Here is a 17,469-nt window from a genome sequence, read left to right on the forward strand (position 1 = left end):
GGCAGCTTACGTTCTTTGAAAATATGAAAAATAGGACAGCATCCATATGGAATTGTTTAGGAAGGCCAGTGCCTAAAAGCTGGGGCCAGGCTATCTGGCTTCTCACAGAGGGAGCCCCTTCAGGCCTGTTGTTTGAATTCTTCAGGGGGACAAAATATGAACTGACAAAGGCTCACTTTCAAAGGCATTTAAATTATTTTGAACTCTTTCGTGGGTGTCTCAAAGTAAAAAGGGAAAGATTAATGACTCCAAAGGAGGTATTGTTCACAGGTTCCTATCTGATAGACAGTTTACCTACCTGTTTTAAGTAGCCCATTTCCTTCCCTATTAAAAAATAATGACTGGAAAAAAAAAATAAAAAAAATAAAAAAATAAAAAAAATTAAAAAATAATGACTGGTTTTTCCACCTTGCCTTTTTTATCTTAAAAAAAGGGTCAAATTTCAGAGCACTTACAAGAGGCAGAGGAAAAAAAGCACTTAAAAAGGAAACTCAGACAAAATCCTACCAGTAATCTGTTTCCTGCAGCCAAAATCAGTTGGGTTCCGTCGGGCTTAAATGCGAGGTCATATACACTAAACGGGAGACAAGACAAGACAAAAGGACAATTAGGAACCAAAATGATGAGGTCTGCTAATGGCCGGGAAAGCAAACTTTATTTCCATTACGAAGCACTGATTGTGTCTGAGGGAGAAAAATAATAGCTAAGAATTGCATTTGGTTGCAAATTCCATTCAACTACCACACCTTCGATCACAATTCACTTGGCAGTTAGCTGTTGTGTCCCAATTTCCACCTGTCCAGAAGCCAGACGCCAGACATGATTCAAAGAGTAAACAGTGGAGGGCACTACCTCATCTAATAATACCATGAAGACTACACAAACTGAGAGAACGTGTGAGGGCTAGCAAATCCACAGGTCTCTGAAAAAGTTGGTCATTTATTAAAATATCATTACTGGACTTCCCTGGTGGTCCAGTGGTTAAGACTCCATGCTTCCAATGCAGGGGGTACGGGTTCGATCCCTGGGTGGGGAAGTTCCACATGCCGTGAGGCACAGGCAAAAAAAAACAACATTACTCTTTCCAATTAATCAGATACTTACCAAGTGCCTCTTAGGTGCTAGGAGCTAAGAGATGCAAGATGAGTAAATCACAGACCCTCCCTGCCCTCAAGGAAATTACCATCCTGAGGAAAGGTGATGGATGCTCAGACACCCACAAAGAATCACGTCATCAATTGTAAAGCACACGTTTTTTTCACATTTGAACATTTCTAATTTTGGGATGTGTCTTATAATTGATGATGTGTCAGTTTAACTGGCAGCATTTTTTGCTTTCTTAGTCGTATGTAAAATAATTGTATTTTACAATCAGTGACCTCTTAGACTGGATGAAATATAGAATAATACTGTGATAGAGGCTTTAGGAGACACATTAAAGCATATATTGTAGGATTCCAAGGAGTGGACACAGTGTTCTGATTTGGAGAGGATCAGATAAAGCTTCATGAAGAAAACAATATGTGAAAAAGGTAGGGCTTCTGAGACATGCAGGAGGAGACTGGGTAGGCGCAGCATTTCAGGCACAGAAAACAGAACAAGCAAAGACAAGACAGTGGGAATAGCAAATATCTAAATAATCTAATTTGACTGAAACATTTGGCTATGTGCAAGGCAATAGGGAGCGATAAGGCTGGAAAAAACAGGCTGGAGCCTTATTACAAAGATTCTCAAATGCCCCCAGGCAGAGGGTTTCATTAGTTCAGGTGACCCTAGTAAGAGTGTGTCAGACAGCACTGCCAAGATGGCCTATTGTAAAAGTTGAGCATGGGATAAATTAACCTGGCACCTGTGAGTGATCGAAAAATATACACCCTGGAGTATTCCCTGGCGGTCCAGGGGTTAAGACTCCACAATTTCACTGCCGAAGGCGCGGGCTTGATCCCTGGTCAGGGAAATAAGATCCCAAAAGCCACGCGCGCGGTGCGGCCAAAAAAAAACCACACCCTGGTAACTACTTGGAGCATTTACCACAGACACCCAATGCTGAGCTCTTCAAATGCATTATTTTATTCTGTCCTCACAAGCATTCTATGAGGTAAGAATTACTACTCAATTTTGTGGTTGAGGACACCACAGTTCAGAGAGGTCAAGTATCTTGCCCAACATCACACAGCAAGTGAAAGGGCCAGAATTTTAACTCAGGTCTGACTTTACAGTCTGTGCTATATGGCCTTCCACTCTCCTGAATTACTGTCAAGTATAACAAATCTATGCCACCCTCAATACTTTAACAACAGTGACTAATATTTATTAAGCACATTTATTTACGTGTGCAAAGTACAGTTTAAATGCTTTACATGTATTAACTCAACTTTCACAACAACCTTATATCTCTTTTGCAGATGAGAAAACTAAGGCACAGAGAAGTTAACTAACTTGCCTGAAAATAAACTGCTACTGAGTAGAGGTGGAGGCAGAATTCAAGCGCAAGCAGTCTCACTCTGCAGCCCAAGCTCTAACCACTACGCGTGTGGCCTCCATTATAATTATTATTTGCATATGCCATAGTTGACAAAATAATTAGCAAGAGTCTCCATGTTTCATCAGCAGGAAAAAAAAAAGTGTTATCATCTACTCAAGGCATCACACATAGAATTCAGAGTTCTTATATAGGCTCCATTGACCTCAGAACCTTCCTTTAATAAAAATAATTCTTCACATATATTCAAGAGTTAAGAGTTGTTCAAGAGGGTAAATTTACATGATCTCATTTGACCTTATGCTAACATAATGCCTCAGACAGGCCAGGCATTATTGGCCCATTTTTACTGATGAGGAAACTGAAGTACACAGGCAAGTCATCTGTCTGCTGTCATACAGCTGGCTGATGGAGAAGCTGGAACACAGCGATTGCTACCCCTCTCCAGTTGGGCATCCCTCGTGACAGAAGCAAACACAAACCCTGAGTCCTTCAGCTTCCTTGCTGTTATGTGGTAACAGACCTGAGCCTTCCCGTCTCTCAGGCTTTCTTTCTCAGAACCTAGGGGACAACGTACTGGGTGCATTTCACACTCTGCAGAGAAGCAGGGCGGGAGAGGGGAAAGCGGGTGGAGCTGGGGCCAGAAGGGCTGACCTCCGGCCTGAGCTGTGGTCCTCACCTACACAGCAAGGCTAGGGAGCTGCCCTCCCGCCTCGCAGGGTACACAAGCACCACCTCCTGTGGGGAGCTGGGAGGCACGAGGTTTGGGAGGGGTCTGCACCTCTCTTCCACAGTCCTCTTGGTCGTGTGGCTCCCTTCCTGCCTTGTACATATCTGAGCCCATCAAAGTGGTTCCCGTGTGGCTTCTTCTTCACTAGGATCATTTTGGGCTGAATTATTAGCAAATCATTTCTAAGCATCTCACTTGAGCCAAGTCTTTAGCTACCTTCCTTTCAGATGTGAAAATTCATTTTCTCTGCATTTCTTGAAGTTTGCTTTTCTAAAGTATAACATACATGTCTGATTTACCCCAATCCAAATTCTTATTGTACTTAGAATCTGTACAATTCAACTTAAGAGTTATATAATCTTCTGTATTTACACTGTTTCAGATACTATCTTATCCCCTTAATTACAGTCATATGCAATTTCAGGGTAATGACCCTATTTTAGACATTTGTGGACCCACAGTACATGGCATTGTCCTAGACACAAAATGAGTATAACTGACAAACTGACAAGATTTTTATCTTGAACCCCTTGGGCTTTAATTACATCATAAGACCACAGAAACTTTCCCAAACTATTGGGAAAGGCCCTAGACCCTGTCATATAGCCCAACTCCCCTACCAGGGCAGGAACTCCCTATTGATGGATCCAGCCTCTGCTTGAACACTTCCAGGGCTGGGGAGCTCACCCGTCTGCAGACAGTACGGTAGGATGGCTCTCTCTCCCCACTTGCCCCCTTTTAAGAAAAACGGACATTGTCAGATTCCATTGCAGAGAGACAGAGGGTGGGTCCTGCAAACTGTCCCTTGCCAACTCTGTGCCCACCCCACTGTCAACTGAAGTCTCAAGGTGCCTCTCCAAATCCTGCACAACCTGATCCAGCCCCCACTTACTTGATTTGAATCTTAAGCAAATTGTTCCCTCATTAAGTCTCAGTTTCTTCATCTGTAAATGGGGTAACAATTCCAATCTCAAAGGCTGCTGTGGAGATTAAACAAGATAAGGCATGTAAACAGTCTGGCCCACAGCTGCTGTGGATGAGGGGCAGAGCAGATGGCAGCCTGCCTGGAATAAGGCATCATGGTTGAGAAGAATCTAGAGCACTGCTTTGAAGAGAGAAAAGGAGGAGCTCAGAGAAGAATAAGAGAACATTTGGGAAGGGCCTTTGGACAGGAAAATGGAGTTTACAGCTGAACTGAAAAGCATAAATTTAAATCTTAGCAAAAGGGGGCAGGGTGGGGCAGGGGAAGGACCACCTAATTAGGTGCACAATCTGACATGGAAGGTAATGGGGAGTCACTCTGGGTTGATGAGAGGTGGAGTAACGGATCACACAGCAACAGGACTCAAAAAAGAGAATTCCTGCTGCTACATGAAGGTTAGACGGAAGCAAAAGAGCAGACCAGCAGGCGGAGCTGTTTCAGTGTGGAGGAAGAATCTTTGACATCTGGGATTTTGGAGTTCTACTATTTATTTTTATAGTTTTTTGTTTTGTCTCATTCTGGGCTATCAGCTTGCATATGTAGCTGCCATCAGTATTGCTGGTCCCTAGAACCCCTAAAGCCCCTACACTAGAATAGCTGTAATGGGCCAAAACCTAAATAACCATTCATCATTCATTCACTCACCTCTTCATTCATTCATGAATACCTCTATCCATGAAATAATCACAACAAACACTGTCTAGGCTCTAGAATAAGCCTTGGAAATGAGTAAGACATAGCCATTGCTTTTAAGGGGTTCATAGACTTCTGGGATCAACAGTTTCCCATAAACTCTTGCACTAGACAGACTCTAAGTACCACAAAAGAAGAATAAACAAAATCCTATGCCAGGGGGTGAAAACTGGGAGCCAATCAGGCTATATTTGGCCAGCAAACGTTTTGTTTGGCCCATATGGTATTTTATTTTGTATATATATATATATATATATATATATATATATAATTTTTTTTTTTTTACAGATTAGGTGCCAACATTTAAAAATTAGGACATTTCACATAAAAACCCAGATCCCTCGGTTCTGGTGAAAACAGGAAGCTCTGAGCCACACTGGGCCAAATTCCTGCAGGGTGGTAACTAGCAGAAGCAGAGCAGCTGTTGTCCCTTTCAGTCAGAGCATGCGCTCTCCAGTTTGCCACAGTCCTTGCCACTTCTTAGTATCTGACAGCAAAATCAAATGCTCAGCTGCTAGCTATCAGCAGCTTGTGCTATGAATACTTTTATAACAGTTAAGAGAAAAGTAAAAAAAAAAAATTTTTTTTTTACTCAAATCTCTATTAAGAGTAGAAGTGAAAGATACAGTTGTAGGGCTATACGTTTCAAGAAAAGTGCAGTAGAGAAAAGAAGAATACTCCTAGGGAAAACAAACAATTCCTTCTGTTCAAGATGCAAATAAACATCTCGCATTTACGTTGCCTGCCTGATTCCTGCAGGCACTTGAGTTTGCAGCCTCTGTAACAACAGGAATAATTAATGCAGTGGCTAAGAGCATTGGCTCTGGAGTGAGGAAGAAAGCTGGCTCCACCACTTACTCACTGTGTGACCCTGGCAAATTATTTACCCACTCTGTGCTTCAGTCGCCTCATATGTAAAACAGAAATAAGTATAGTACCTATGTCAGGTACTGTTGTGAGGTGACAATGAGATAAAAGATATGAAGTTCTTAGCCAGTGCCTAGTACAAAGTAAGCATTAGCTATTACTGGTGCAGAGTACAAAGAGAGCGACCATCTCCAAAGAGAGGCTTAAGGACGTTTAGGATTTCACTGTGAGGAGATGAAGGCCTCACACAGAGAGGCCAAAGAAAAGACAGAGAGGGAATGGCTCTGTTCCAGTAGCCAAAGCAGAGGCTTCACGATGAAGCTGAAAAGATCATGTAGGAAGTTTTGAAAGTCAGGCTGAGGAGAACTGCCCAATAAGTCAGTATGCCCCCAAATGTGTTGTTATATGATGGATTTGGGGGATAAAAATGGAACAGAACATTAAACAACGGTGAATCATATAGTGAGAAAGTCATTCTCTTTCGTTACTCTTTCAAACCTTCTAACAAAACATAGGAGAAAGTCTTGCTTTGATGCTATTCAACTCAAGCACCTCTCCAACCACACTTGCTAAATCTCTAGCTCTAGAAACACTACACCTGAGGCTCAGAGGTTCCCTAGCAACAGTATCTAGCTACAACTTGTTAACGCCGTTTTGTTTCTCCCTGCTTTAAGTTCTACAGTTATCTTACATTTACAGCAATTGCTACTGGTTTTCATACACGGTGTAATAAAGTTTCCCTGTAGAATGTAAAAGCATGTTTAAAGGAAAATAAGTGGGACAATTTAGAAAAAAGGTTAAGTAAACAAGAGTATAGGTAATACGCGGAAGTGGCATAAGTTGTGAAGATGGAAAACACTGATGAGCCCAGGATGGATTTTGAGTAAAGGAACGACAAGATCAGACTGTGATTATGTGTAAAGCCGCCTCCACAGGCCACTACCTCACGCGTGGTATATCCCCTTGCTCCCTCTCCAGGCCTCAGTTTCTCCATCCGCAAAGCGGTGGGAAGGCGACCCTGCAGTCGCCCAGAGCCGGGACTCAGGGCCCTCAGCCCAGCCCGCAGGCCCGTTACCCTTGGCAACCACCAGGGTTCACGCCATAGCGCCCGCCATCCCCGCTGGGGCTCAGCCTCCCGCTCCTCCCGGACTGCCCCGCTCCTCACCACTGCTCGGCTTTATCTCTCCACGTCAACACGGCCCTCATAGCGGTTTCCCTCACGCCTCGGGCCCCTCCTCCCTGCCTCAGCAACAGGCCTAACTCCTCGAGCCACTTTGTCTCCCTGCGCTACCCCGGCAACGCACATGCGCAATGAGCTACGCGCGAGGCAGAGCGCTCCGAGTGCGCATGTCTACAAGGGAGGGCTAGAAGGAAGGAACGGGAGGCGGGCTAGAAGGCCTCCTCATATCTAGGACGCGCGCGATTGGTCGGAATGGGTAGGGGGCGGTGCGTCTTCCTCGACAAAGGACTTGATTGGCTGAGCCGTGGAAATGGCGGCTGTAGTCGAGGGGGGCGGCCGGAAAGCAGCTGAGCAGTCGGATAGACTTTCACTGCCTTCATCTTTTGGTTCCATCCTAGAGCTCCGAGCTGAAGAAGTGTTCACCTCTTACTCCGCTCCACACCCAGAGCGACGCACCCTCTCGGCCTATTACTGCAGCTGGAGACCGCTTGAGGGACACGTCTGGGATGGAGAGTCCGAGCCTGGGGGACTGCGGAGCTGCCCCCTCGGTCATCGCCAACCAGCGCCTAGTCCCCGACCGGCCGTGTGACCTCCGGCAAGTTATTGTCCCCTTCGGACCTCAGTTTCACCACCTGTAAAATGGGAGCGGGGGAGTAGAAGGTGGGTGGGCCTTTCTTACCTAGGGTGGATGGACACTTGGAGGCCGGCAGGGTTAGTTCCTGCGAACAAGGGCTGGAGTTCTGAGTACTTGTGTATGTGCGGTGTGGGGCTAAGATGATTTACCTACTTTTTTTTCCCCAAAAAAACATGTGATTCTCAGAACTACCGTGAAAGAGGTATTACTTCCTTTTTACAGATGGAGAAAGAGACTTTGACAGGTTAAGTAACTTGCTCTTGGACCCCATAGGTAGTAAATGGCAGAGCTGGGATTTGAACCCAGTCTGTTGATTTTAAAGTTCGTGCTGTTTTCACCAGGATTCAGTTTCCTTATCGCCAAAATTGTGAACGGTATAATTTCTTAAGATCCACCCAGATCCCCCAAATTATTTAACCCCATATTGCATCAGAAGACTTTGATTCTAATTCTAGTTAGTCACTGGCTCGTGCTTTGTTTCCCTATTTGTAGAAAAGAAGTTGGTTAGACATCTCTAGAGATTCATCCAACTTTGAAAATGTAAATATGATTAAGTGATTAGGATACACTCTACTGAAGTTTTTCAACAATAGTAGAGGGGGAGAAGTATTAGACCAAGATTTAGTAGACCTAGGTCCTGGAATCAGTTCTGCAAATAACTTAATCTTCCTGTCACTCAATTCTGTCAATAAAATGAGAGTAATCCTTATCCTACCTACCTCAGAAGGTTATTGGATCAAGAATGAAAGAGAGTTTGAAAATTCTTTATCAAGTGTTCTTTACCTTTTAGAGGATTACAACCTCTGATGAAAGTAATAGACACTGTCCCCCCACCGCCCCCAAAATGCACATATATATAAAAATTTTACCTCACTTATTTCGGGGGGAGGACGGTGTCTCACTGACTCATTTAAGCTGTTCTGTGGATCCCCAGGTTAAGAGCTCAGCTATTGGTTCATATTTTTAAACTTATGCCAAGTGTCACCAGAAATCTCTATAACAGAGCTATTCAATGATTAACAGCAAAAAAAATTCTTTCTAGCAAGTAGCTTGAGCTTTTCATTGTGCAGAGACTTCCAACCCTTTTTAACCATGTTGGAGGACAGGAAGATATTGGAGAGGAGGAAGATACTTATAGCATGACTGAGCCATACTGATTTTAATCTCTCCCATAGTCCAAATAGTCCATGTGGTTCCTTCTCTGTTATGCACTGAAATTGAATAAGCAGAGTCTAATTAATTTTAAATGAGCTAATCACTTGGAGTTTGTTTTTTTTCAGGGAGGAAGGTGTTGCTTTGGGATCAGAAAGAGTGGGAGAAGATGAGAAACAAATGGTGATAAAAAGCAGCAGTGAGTGTAATCCCCCGCTACAAGAACCCATTGCTTCTGCTCAATTTGGTGGTAGCGCAATGGCAGAGTGCCATAAGTCTGTACCATGTGGATGGGAAAGAGTTGTGAAGCAAAGGTTATCTGGGAAAACAGCAGGAAGATATGACGTATATTTCATCAGGTGAGCGTGCAAGATGGTAAAGATAGTACAGCCAAATAATTTTGTCTAGACAGGTGGTAGGAAAGCATAGCAGGAGTTTTGGCTTTTTTCTGTTTTTACCATAAAACCATTACGGATTCTGTTCCTTCACTGTCACTGGTTACTTACATCAGGTGATTTGGGGACAAATACTTATATTTTCTCCTACTGTGAATGGCTACTGGTAAGGTTGCACTTAAGCTATATTTGTAAAATTATGTTCTGTTGTCATAGAGGAAACTATTTTAAAGTATCACTTGATCACTTTTTTTTATTTTAAATGACAAATGCCCGTGAAAGTTTGGAAATTATTACTAAAAAATCCGAAATATGGTCCAGGTTTTTTTTTAAAGTCACTTTTATTAACTAGCAATAAGTTTTCTTTAATATCATTTTCTAGCCCACAGGGACTGAAGTTCCGATCCAAAAGTTCACTTGCTAATTATCTTTACAAAAGTGGAGAGACTTCTCTTAAGCCGGAAGATTTTGATTTTACTGTACTTCATAAAAGGAGCATCAAGTCAGGATGTAAAGACCAAAGCATGGCAGCTCTGCCATCCCAGCTGCAAAACGAAAGTAGCAATTCAAACCGGAGCCTCAGGACACGAAGCAGGTGGAAAAAAGATGTGGTTTCTTTGCCAAGTGCTAGTTTGGAATTGCAAGACAGCAGAGGACTCTCTAACTTTACTTCCATTCGTTGGCTTTTGAAAGAAGATGATGGTGTTAATGATGCTGCCTCCAGAAAGGTTAGAAAGTCCAAAAGAAAGGTGACTGTTTTGAAAGCGATTCAAATTAAGAAAACTAAAACAGGGTGCCGGAGGAGTCTTCCAGATCCTGTTCAAAGTAGTAGAAAAAGAGCATCTGTGTATAATAAGGCAGCAGATGCTGAAAGTGAGCCTCTTGCACAAGAAAATCAGCTTGAGAGAACTTGCTGCGTCTCTGATGCCAGAGCGAGCGACAAGACCCTCACTGTGACCAGTGAAGAGGAGAGGCTTGGTAAAGAAAAATCATTGTGTTCAGGGTCAGATTTTGAACAGACCACTTCTGGCATCATAAACAAATTACGTTCAACCGAAGGAGCAGGACACAACAAGAAGTGTGAGGGTACCTTTTTAGAATCTGAGGAAATAAGAACCGAAGTAGAAGTTGGGGAAAGGAAGGAGCATTTGCATATTGACATTTCAAAAGGTGGCTCTGAAATGGACAACAGCTCACAAACGGAGAAAGACTCTACTTCTGCGAAAATATTCCAAGGTATTCAGTGCACTAAAGTGCTGTTAAACATGTGATGAGGATTTTGCACTTCATGCCTGTACCCAGTTAGCATGTGGGAATAGAATGAAGAAGTAGGGCCAAATATCAGATACATTCTACCAGTTGGTCCTAGTGCCTTGGGTAACTGATATTTAAGCCCTTTTGTACGGCAAAGAATCAGCTGGCTACTGCCTCCAACAGAGGGCAATTGTGCCATTAACCGTTGCCACCATCCTGGTACAACACCTGGGACTCTCCTCCACAGTGCTCTCCCATCTTCCCTTTTTTCCAGCCAATAATCTTACAACTTTAGGGGAAATAAAAAGGTTTCACTTGTGAAAAGATTTGGGGAAGACTCCTTTTATACATAAACTGGTTGAAAATAGTCAGTATCTTCTCTTTGCACCCCTCCTGTTACTTATTACTGATGTGTGGCTTCCAATTTAATTTTGTATATATCATAGTCATTTTTATCTTCTATTGTAATGCTTCTCTAAAATGCTTTAGAGCTCTAAGTAATTCAAAACTGTAATCACATAGTTATCTATTATTTGTAATATGCTCTTAATACAGAGTTCAGAGCTTAGCACTTTTGCCTTTATAATACCTCAGTGAATAAGAGATAAAAGAAAGGAGACCTTTGAGCAACCCTATATTAGTTATTCATTATGCCATTATGGTATCATGAGTAACTCCTTTAAAGAAGAATAGTAATTTTACTTAAAGTCCTATGGGGAGACAGCATGGAGATTAGTAGAGCAGGTGGTTAGAGTTGGTTCCTGCTCTTGGTCCCACTCATGATTTTATTATGTCTTTGCTGTGCCTGGAATTTCTCTGCCTTGAACAGAAGATGACCACGTACACCTAGGAACTGCATAAAAATTCTCCAATGTGTCCTTTAAAGACCTTGAGCTTCCTAAAGCCTTGAGGTTCATGTAGATTTATTGCTAGTAAAATGGGCAAGTAAAATATCAGAAATATCCTTTTGTGACTAAAATGGAAGTATGCTAGTCATCCTATGCATAAAGAAGTCTAGTTCTCAACATAAGTACGTTTACTGTAGGTAATAAGTATCCAATGGAGTAGTAAAGACTTTCCCAGTGCCTTAGTTAGAAATTGCCACGTAAATTGAGCTTAGTCTCCTAGTAATAAAGGAGGCTAGTCAGTAATTATCTATAGGAGCCCACAGAAGAAATTATCAAGTAGGTAGTAAGAGCAGTTTCCTTTGTTCTGACTCTGTTTTACTTTCCACTGGGCTTTGCCTATTCAAACTAGAATAGCAAAAAACACTAGACTGATTATCTGGAGGCGTGGATACTTGTCCCAATCTATAGTCAATCCCACTATTGTTTTCAGATAGTTGCTTAATTTCTAAGCCTTAGAGTCTTCATCTGTAAAACACAGGTAATAACCCTCACCAGTCCTGTTTTTCACATCATGAATATTGTAAAATGAGAAGTGAAAAAGATGCCTTCACGCTAGACAAATGCAAGGTGTTATTAACTGACATTCAAATTTAGAGGGTATGGCTATGGGGAGTATTAAATGTGATGATTTTAGAAACTTGAAAGCCTAATAATGGTAGTCAAAGAGTCTTTGTTAAATTAAACTTCCCAGTAGATAGTGGCTTTAGGTGTTCTAAGGTCCAAATCTTAGGCTTTCCTGCAGGTTCTGTTTTATCTGTATCCTTTTTTTGGTTTGGTTTTTGGTTTTTGGTTTTTTTTTTTGCAGTACGCGGGCCTCTCACTGTTGTGGCCTCTCCCGTTGCGGAGCACAGGCTCCGGACGCGCAGGCTCAGCGGCCATGGCTCACGGGCCCAGCCGCTCCGTGGCATGTGGGATCTTCCCGGACCAGGTCACGAACCCGTGTCCCCTGCATCAGCAGGCGGACTCTCAACTACTGCGCCACCAGGGAATCCCTGTTTTTTGTTTTTTTTAGTAAAAGTATTCACTGCAGAATATTTGGAAAATATGGAAAATTAAAAGAAAAGAAAAACTAGCAACAACCATTATACCATTATGCCATTTTGGTTTATTCTAATTTCTATCACATTTTTTCTTTTTTTGTTAAATTGGGATCATATGTAGAATATTGCTTTTATCACTTAAAAATTAATGACATGGGAAAAATTCATGATGTAGTCTCAAAATATTTTAATAACCACATTGTACAAATGTCATAATTTAAAAAATTCTATATTATTTCCAATTTTTCAATGTAGTGAACTCTGAACAAAAATCATAGAGAACTAGTATAATAGTGGTTAAAGGCATGGACTCAGGAACCAGACTGCCTGGATTAGAATTTCAGCTCTTGACACTTACTAGCTGTGGGACCTTGGGCAAGTTACCTAGCATCTCTGTACCTCAATTTCCTTATTTGTAAAGTGGAGACAAAATAGTACCTACCTTGCTCATAGGTCATTAGTAGGATTAAACTGGTTAATTTAGAATAGTGCTAAACTGAACGTTTTATAGTAGTAGTGTGGTGGTGTTATTTGCAGCCCTGAATATTTCTTTAGGCTAAACCATAGATTCTGTAAACAATTTTCACTCTTTCCTTTTCAGAAGACGCCATCCCACAGACACAAATAGAAAAAAGGAAAACAAGCCTGTATTTTTCCAGCAAATATAACAAAGAAGGTATCCCTTTTCCAATCAGAAAACCAGACTTTAAACCTATTTCAAGTGTTCCCCTCTAATACAGTGTGTTTGTTTAGTTCTTAGTCCCCCACGACGTAAGGCCTTTAAGAAGTGGACACCTCCTCGGTCACCTTTTAATCTTATCCAAGAAACACTTTTCCATGATCCGTGGAAGCTCCTCATTGCGACTATATTCCTCAACCGGACCTCAGGTTTGTGGATTCTTTTAATCTTTGTCTTAGTAGAGACAGTGTGATGAGGAGAATTGATCAGAAAACCTGGTCTCAAGTTTGATTTTGACCTCAGGTAAGGCCTTCTTTCGGTCAGTCCTCAAACTCTTCACCTATGGACTAGATGACATCCAACAGCCTTTTTAGCATTAAAGAGCAGATTTTCATTTATGTTCTACTTCCAAATTACTTTTAGTCATCAATGAAAATCTGTTACTTAACCTTCCTCCTCTCTGTGTCATGTATAAAAGCATTTCTTTTTCATTGGATGCTTTCTTTAATGTCGCTGGCACCTTATGTTCTGTATGCTTTTACACTAGTTATATGATGATCTGATTATTTAAAAACCGATATCATACAAGGCCAGGTTTTGGCATAATTTGGACAGTTAACCAAATTGGTTGATGGTGTTGGGTTTTGACTCTGAGAGTGGTTGCTGATTTAGGTAATGTCTTCTCATCAGTGGTTTAAAAACGAAGAAAGAAAAAAACTCTCTATATGAGATTTCTAGATAAAGAAGTACGTGAGCCTAAAATCAGCCCATCAGGAGGCTGGCAGTCACGTAGTTACTTTTACTTCCCAGGCAAAATGGCAATCCCTGTGCTTTGGCAGTTTCTGGAGAAGTATCCTTCAGCTGAGGTAGCGAGAACTGCAAACTGGAGAGATGTTTCAGAACTTCTTAAACCTCTTGGTCTCTACGATCTTCGAGCAAAAACCATTATCAAGTTCTCAGGTACTTTCCCATATACCCAAAGGGAAAAACATAAATGGTGCCTATTTAAGAGAGCCACACCTTACACTTTAAGGTCCTCAGTTGCGACATTAATAGAGGTCATTCAGCTCAAGCACTGAAGGCATTTGAACACAGTTCGTTTGCCCCAAAGTGCAGTCTCCCGCTGACCCAGGTGATAAATCTTTGCCCAGCACCAGGTCAGGCCGTGTGGGCAGGATTAGAGGAAGAAGTCAGTGAAGCAGAAAGTCCAGTTGACCTCGGGGACATTACCTCTGTCTCGTTAGGTCAGCACAAAACAATAACGGTTAGTCAGTGGCAGACAAGCAGGTCAGACGGGGGCGGTGGCTGCAGGAATTCAGAAGAAAGCAACCACAAGCGAGGCTGTTAGGAGAGACTATGTCCCGTCCCTTTCTGTTGTTCCTCCTTTCCGGGGAAGGTGTTTTCCTAGAGGCTGACCTGATATGTGGGTGTTGTATTCTCAGATGAATATCTGACAAAGCAGTGGAGGTATCCAATTGAGCTTCATGGGATTGGCAAATATGGCAACGACTCTTACCGAATTTTTTGTGTCAATGAGTGGAAGCAGGTAAGGCCCGTCTCCGGCACATTTTGTCTCTGAGGTAAAGTAAGTCCACCGTTATGGTTAGAACTATTTCTTGGACACATGTGCCATTACAGTCACAACCAGCTTTGTTCCAAGCTTGAGGGGCAGTGGTGGCTTGGGGTTATTGACAGCAGGAGAGGGTCCATAGATTTCCCCAAGTCCACAAAGACTCCCTGGTCTCTGACTGACCTCCACTGGTTTGCCACTTCTAGCCCTGTTCCTGTCATTTCCATTCATGTACGGTCTCTAGGCCTAATGTGGCTTTCCTCCTGTCACAGTCATACTCGCCTTCAAAAGCACGCCACTGAAGGGAAGCAGGCAGGTGCAGGATTGGAGGGCATCCTTGTCGGGTTTCTTCTAGTGGTCTCAGACTATTTTTGTGGTACATGGGTCCTACTTCGGCTGCCCATTCTATTGAGTATGCCCAGCCCACAGGCATCTGGGTGGCATCCTGGCAGCAGATAGGCACTGCCACATAGCCTGTACACTGCCCTCTTAGTCTGTGACTTGCCCTAAAGCATTTAGCTGGGAGGTCTGGCCAAGCCCATCCCTGCTTCACCATTTATTCTGACCTGAGCAGTCCATTTAACTCTCAGGGTCTGTAGGCTCCTGGAAAATGGCATATTAATACTTGACTCATGTTATCACCACCCTCCACACTGAGTCCCATTGAAGATCAGTACCAAATTGGAAAGTACTTTGTAAACTGTAAAGGATTGCTTTGATGTAAGCTATAATTTTAACCATTCATGAATCTCATTAGGGTAAAGGTTATCATTTTCAGGTATATTATCATAAGGTACTGTTCCCCCGCCATATCTTTAAAAAGCCAATTTAAAAAATGTATTTCTGACTAACTTACATAAGGCCTCTGTCTCCTAATGTGTTGTATTTCTTCCAGGTACACCCTGAAGACCACAAGTTAAATAAATATCATGACTGGCTTTGGGAAAATCACGAAAAATTAAGTCTATCTTAAAACTCTTTGACGTTTTCAAGCTTGTTTTTATGCATCGCTTTGCACTTCGATTCTTAAAAGCTCTACTAAGCACAACCGCCTTCCCAGGTGTATAGATTCTAATCAGCCCAACTAGAAACCTAATGTGTGTCTTCGTAACGTGTGTACCACCGGAAGATCTTTGCTACTGAATGTGCTACGACATGTTCTGAGATTTTTTTAAAAAATAAATTGTTATTTGACAACAATCCTGAAAATGTATATGACTTTTCCAATAATGAAATGTGATTTGAAGTTTAAAAAAACTTTCCTCAGTTATTAATAATATGAAGCAAATTTCTATCAACCTTGCCTGAGGGAAGATTAGACCTCCTGTTGTCCTTCTATAGAAAATGATATCACACAATTGTTATATGAAGAAGCAAAGAGTTTTCAGCCACACATGTCAGAAAAGATATGATAGGGTAAATTAGGCAGTTAATTAATAAAGTATTTTTATTAAAAAACGCTAACCTCCAAAGAAAAATAAGATTATTTTGTCATTCTGTGTCCTTGATGACTGTCTGCTGGCTTTTAGGAGTTAGAGATTTGACTGTTTGATAACCTAATGTGCATATCTGCCTGTAGTTCTGTTGCAGAGTGTTGGCTTCTGGCTCACGCATTTACCTTGATCCCTATGTGAAAACTCGAGCATTTACCCATCTCCCATCTTCCAGCTGGAGGACAGGACCTTTTAAGTTTTATGACTTTTTTTTTTTTGCGGTACGCGGGCCTCTCACTGTTGTGGCCTCTCCCGTTGCGGAGCGCAGGCTCCAGACGCGCAGGCTCAGCGGCCACGGCTCACAGGCCCAGCCGCTCCGCGGCACGTGGGATCCTCAGAGTGTACAATTCAATGGTTTTTAGCACATTCACAGTGTTGTGCAACCATCATCACTAACTCCAAGATATTTCCATCACCCCAACAAGAAACCCCTTACCTATTAGCAGTCAAACCCAATGATCCCTCCCTCCCCCAGCCTCTGGCAACCACTCATCTGCTTTCTGTGTCTATAGATTTGCCAGTTCTGGGCATTTCTTACAAATGGAATTATATAATCTGTGGCCTTTTGTGTCTGGCTCCTTTCACTCAGCGTATTTTGAAGGTTCGTACATGTTGCAGTATTACCGACCCAGGTTCTTAGACTCTTGAATCAACAGAAATTGATAAGAGGCCAGATGAGAAATTCAGGCAAGGCTTTATTGGAACTAGTGCTGCGGCAGGAGGGAGTGAAAACAAATAAGTTCCCTTGCTCGCTTCTTGGGTGGAGGGGGTGAGCAGGTCCCTTAAATGGGGCAAGGGTAGAGGCTGACCCATGGGTCGGGCTGGAGAGGGGGCTTAGGTGGTCTGCCCACCCCCCTCGTGGTGCTGTGTACAGAGGGCCTGCGCAGTACCCTGCTTTTGCTCCCCACACCCCAGAAGCGGCCGTTGGGTTTTGGTCTTTATGTATCATGTTGTTCATAATTGGCCACAACTGCACATATGTGCAGTTATTTTTCATCACTTATATAGTTTCTTACTCGAGGAGACACTTTTCCAGGTGTAAGCACTGCAGCAAAGGGTGCCAGGTCCCAGCCTGTCTCAGCAGCATGTGTCACTACCTCATTCCTTTTTATGACTAAATAATATAACGTCGTTTGGATAGACCACCTTTTGTCTATCCATTCATCAGTCAATGGACATTTCAAATATTATTAATACTCCAGTTCTCAGGTTCTATAATTCCAAACCATAGCACCCTGTCTTTCAGGGACAAAGCATACCAAAAACACTGCCTCTATTTGGCCACGACCCTCTCGGGTTCCCTCTGGAGGAGGGAGCGCCTGTTCTTTGGGTGAGAACACAGCCCTAAACATGTAGAGAACTGCTGAAGACACTACGGCTTACAGGAAAACCTGGGATTTATTACTCCAG

The 17,469-nt window shown here is 42.5% G+C and overlaps 2 protein-coding genes across 23 annotated transcripts in view; one reads left to right on the top strand and one right to left on the bottom strand.

Moving 5' to 3' along the window:
• IFT122 (intraflagellar transport 122) overlaps nt 1-7,075 on the bottom strand; it is a 78,050-nt gene extending 70,975 nt beyond the window's left edge. For 10 of the 20 annotated variants that reach the window (XR_009565968.1, XR_009565967.1, XM_030840951.2 and 7 more), the window contains exons 1-2: nt 6,920-7,073; nt 508-574 (exon numbers count right to left, since the gene is read on the bottom strand). Coding sequence is in view for 18 of the 20 variants with exons in the window: in XM_030840951.2 (XP_030696811.1) it covers nt 508-574; nt 6,920-6,960 (108 nt within the window). In the remaining 2 variants the exon portion in view is untranslated. Of the gene's footprint in view, nt 1-507; nt 575-6,919 lie in introns of all 20 variants that reach the window. The other 10 variants (XM_060308588.1, XM_060308584.1, XM_060308590.1 and 7 more) reach the window with 2 other exon arrangements.
• A 172-nt stretch (nt 7,076-7,247) lies between these two features.
• On the top strand, nt 7,248-15,987 carry MBD4 (methyl-CpG binding domain 4, DNA glycosylase). Of its 3 annotated transcripts, none has more exons than XM_030840677.2 (8): nt 7,248-7,594; nt 8,849-9,079; nt 9,498-10,351; nt 12,919-12,993; nt 13,071-13,205; nt 13,807-13,956; nt 14,439-14,542; nt 15,462-15,987. In XM_030840677.2, exons 2-8 carry the CDS (start codon nt 8,901-8,903, stop codon nt 15,537-15,539), a joined length of 1,575 nt encoding a protein of 524 aa, XP_030696537.2. In that variant the 5' UTR covers nt 7,248-7,594; nt 8,849-8,900; the 3' UTR covers nt 15,540-15,987. The 3 variants fall into 3 exon arrangements, with proteins under 3 accessions (XP_030696537.2, XP_060164367.1, XP_060164368.1); XM_060308384.1 differs by having other exon boundaries at nt 7,248-7,533; nt 8,853-9,079; XM_060308385.1 differs by having other exon boundaries at nt 7,248-7,533; nt 8,853-9,079; nt 12,922-12,993.
• Nucleotides 15,988-17,469: the final 1,482 nt, after the last annotated feature.

Source organism: Globicephala melas, chromosome 11 (assembly GCF_963455315.2).
Source record: "Globicephala melas chromosome 11, mGloMel1.2, whole genome shotgun sequence".
Classification (NCBI taxonomy): Eukaryota; Metazoa; Chordata; class Mammalia; order Artiodactyla; family Delphinidae; genus Globicephala; species Globicephala melas.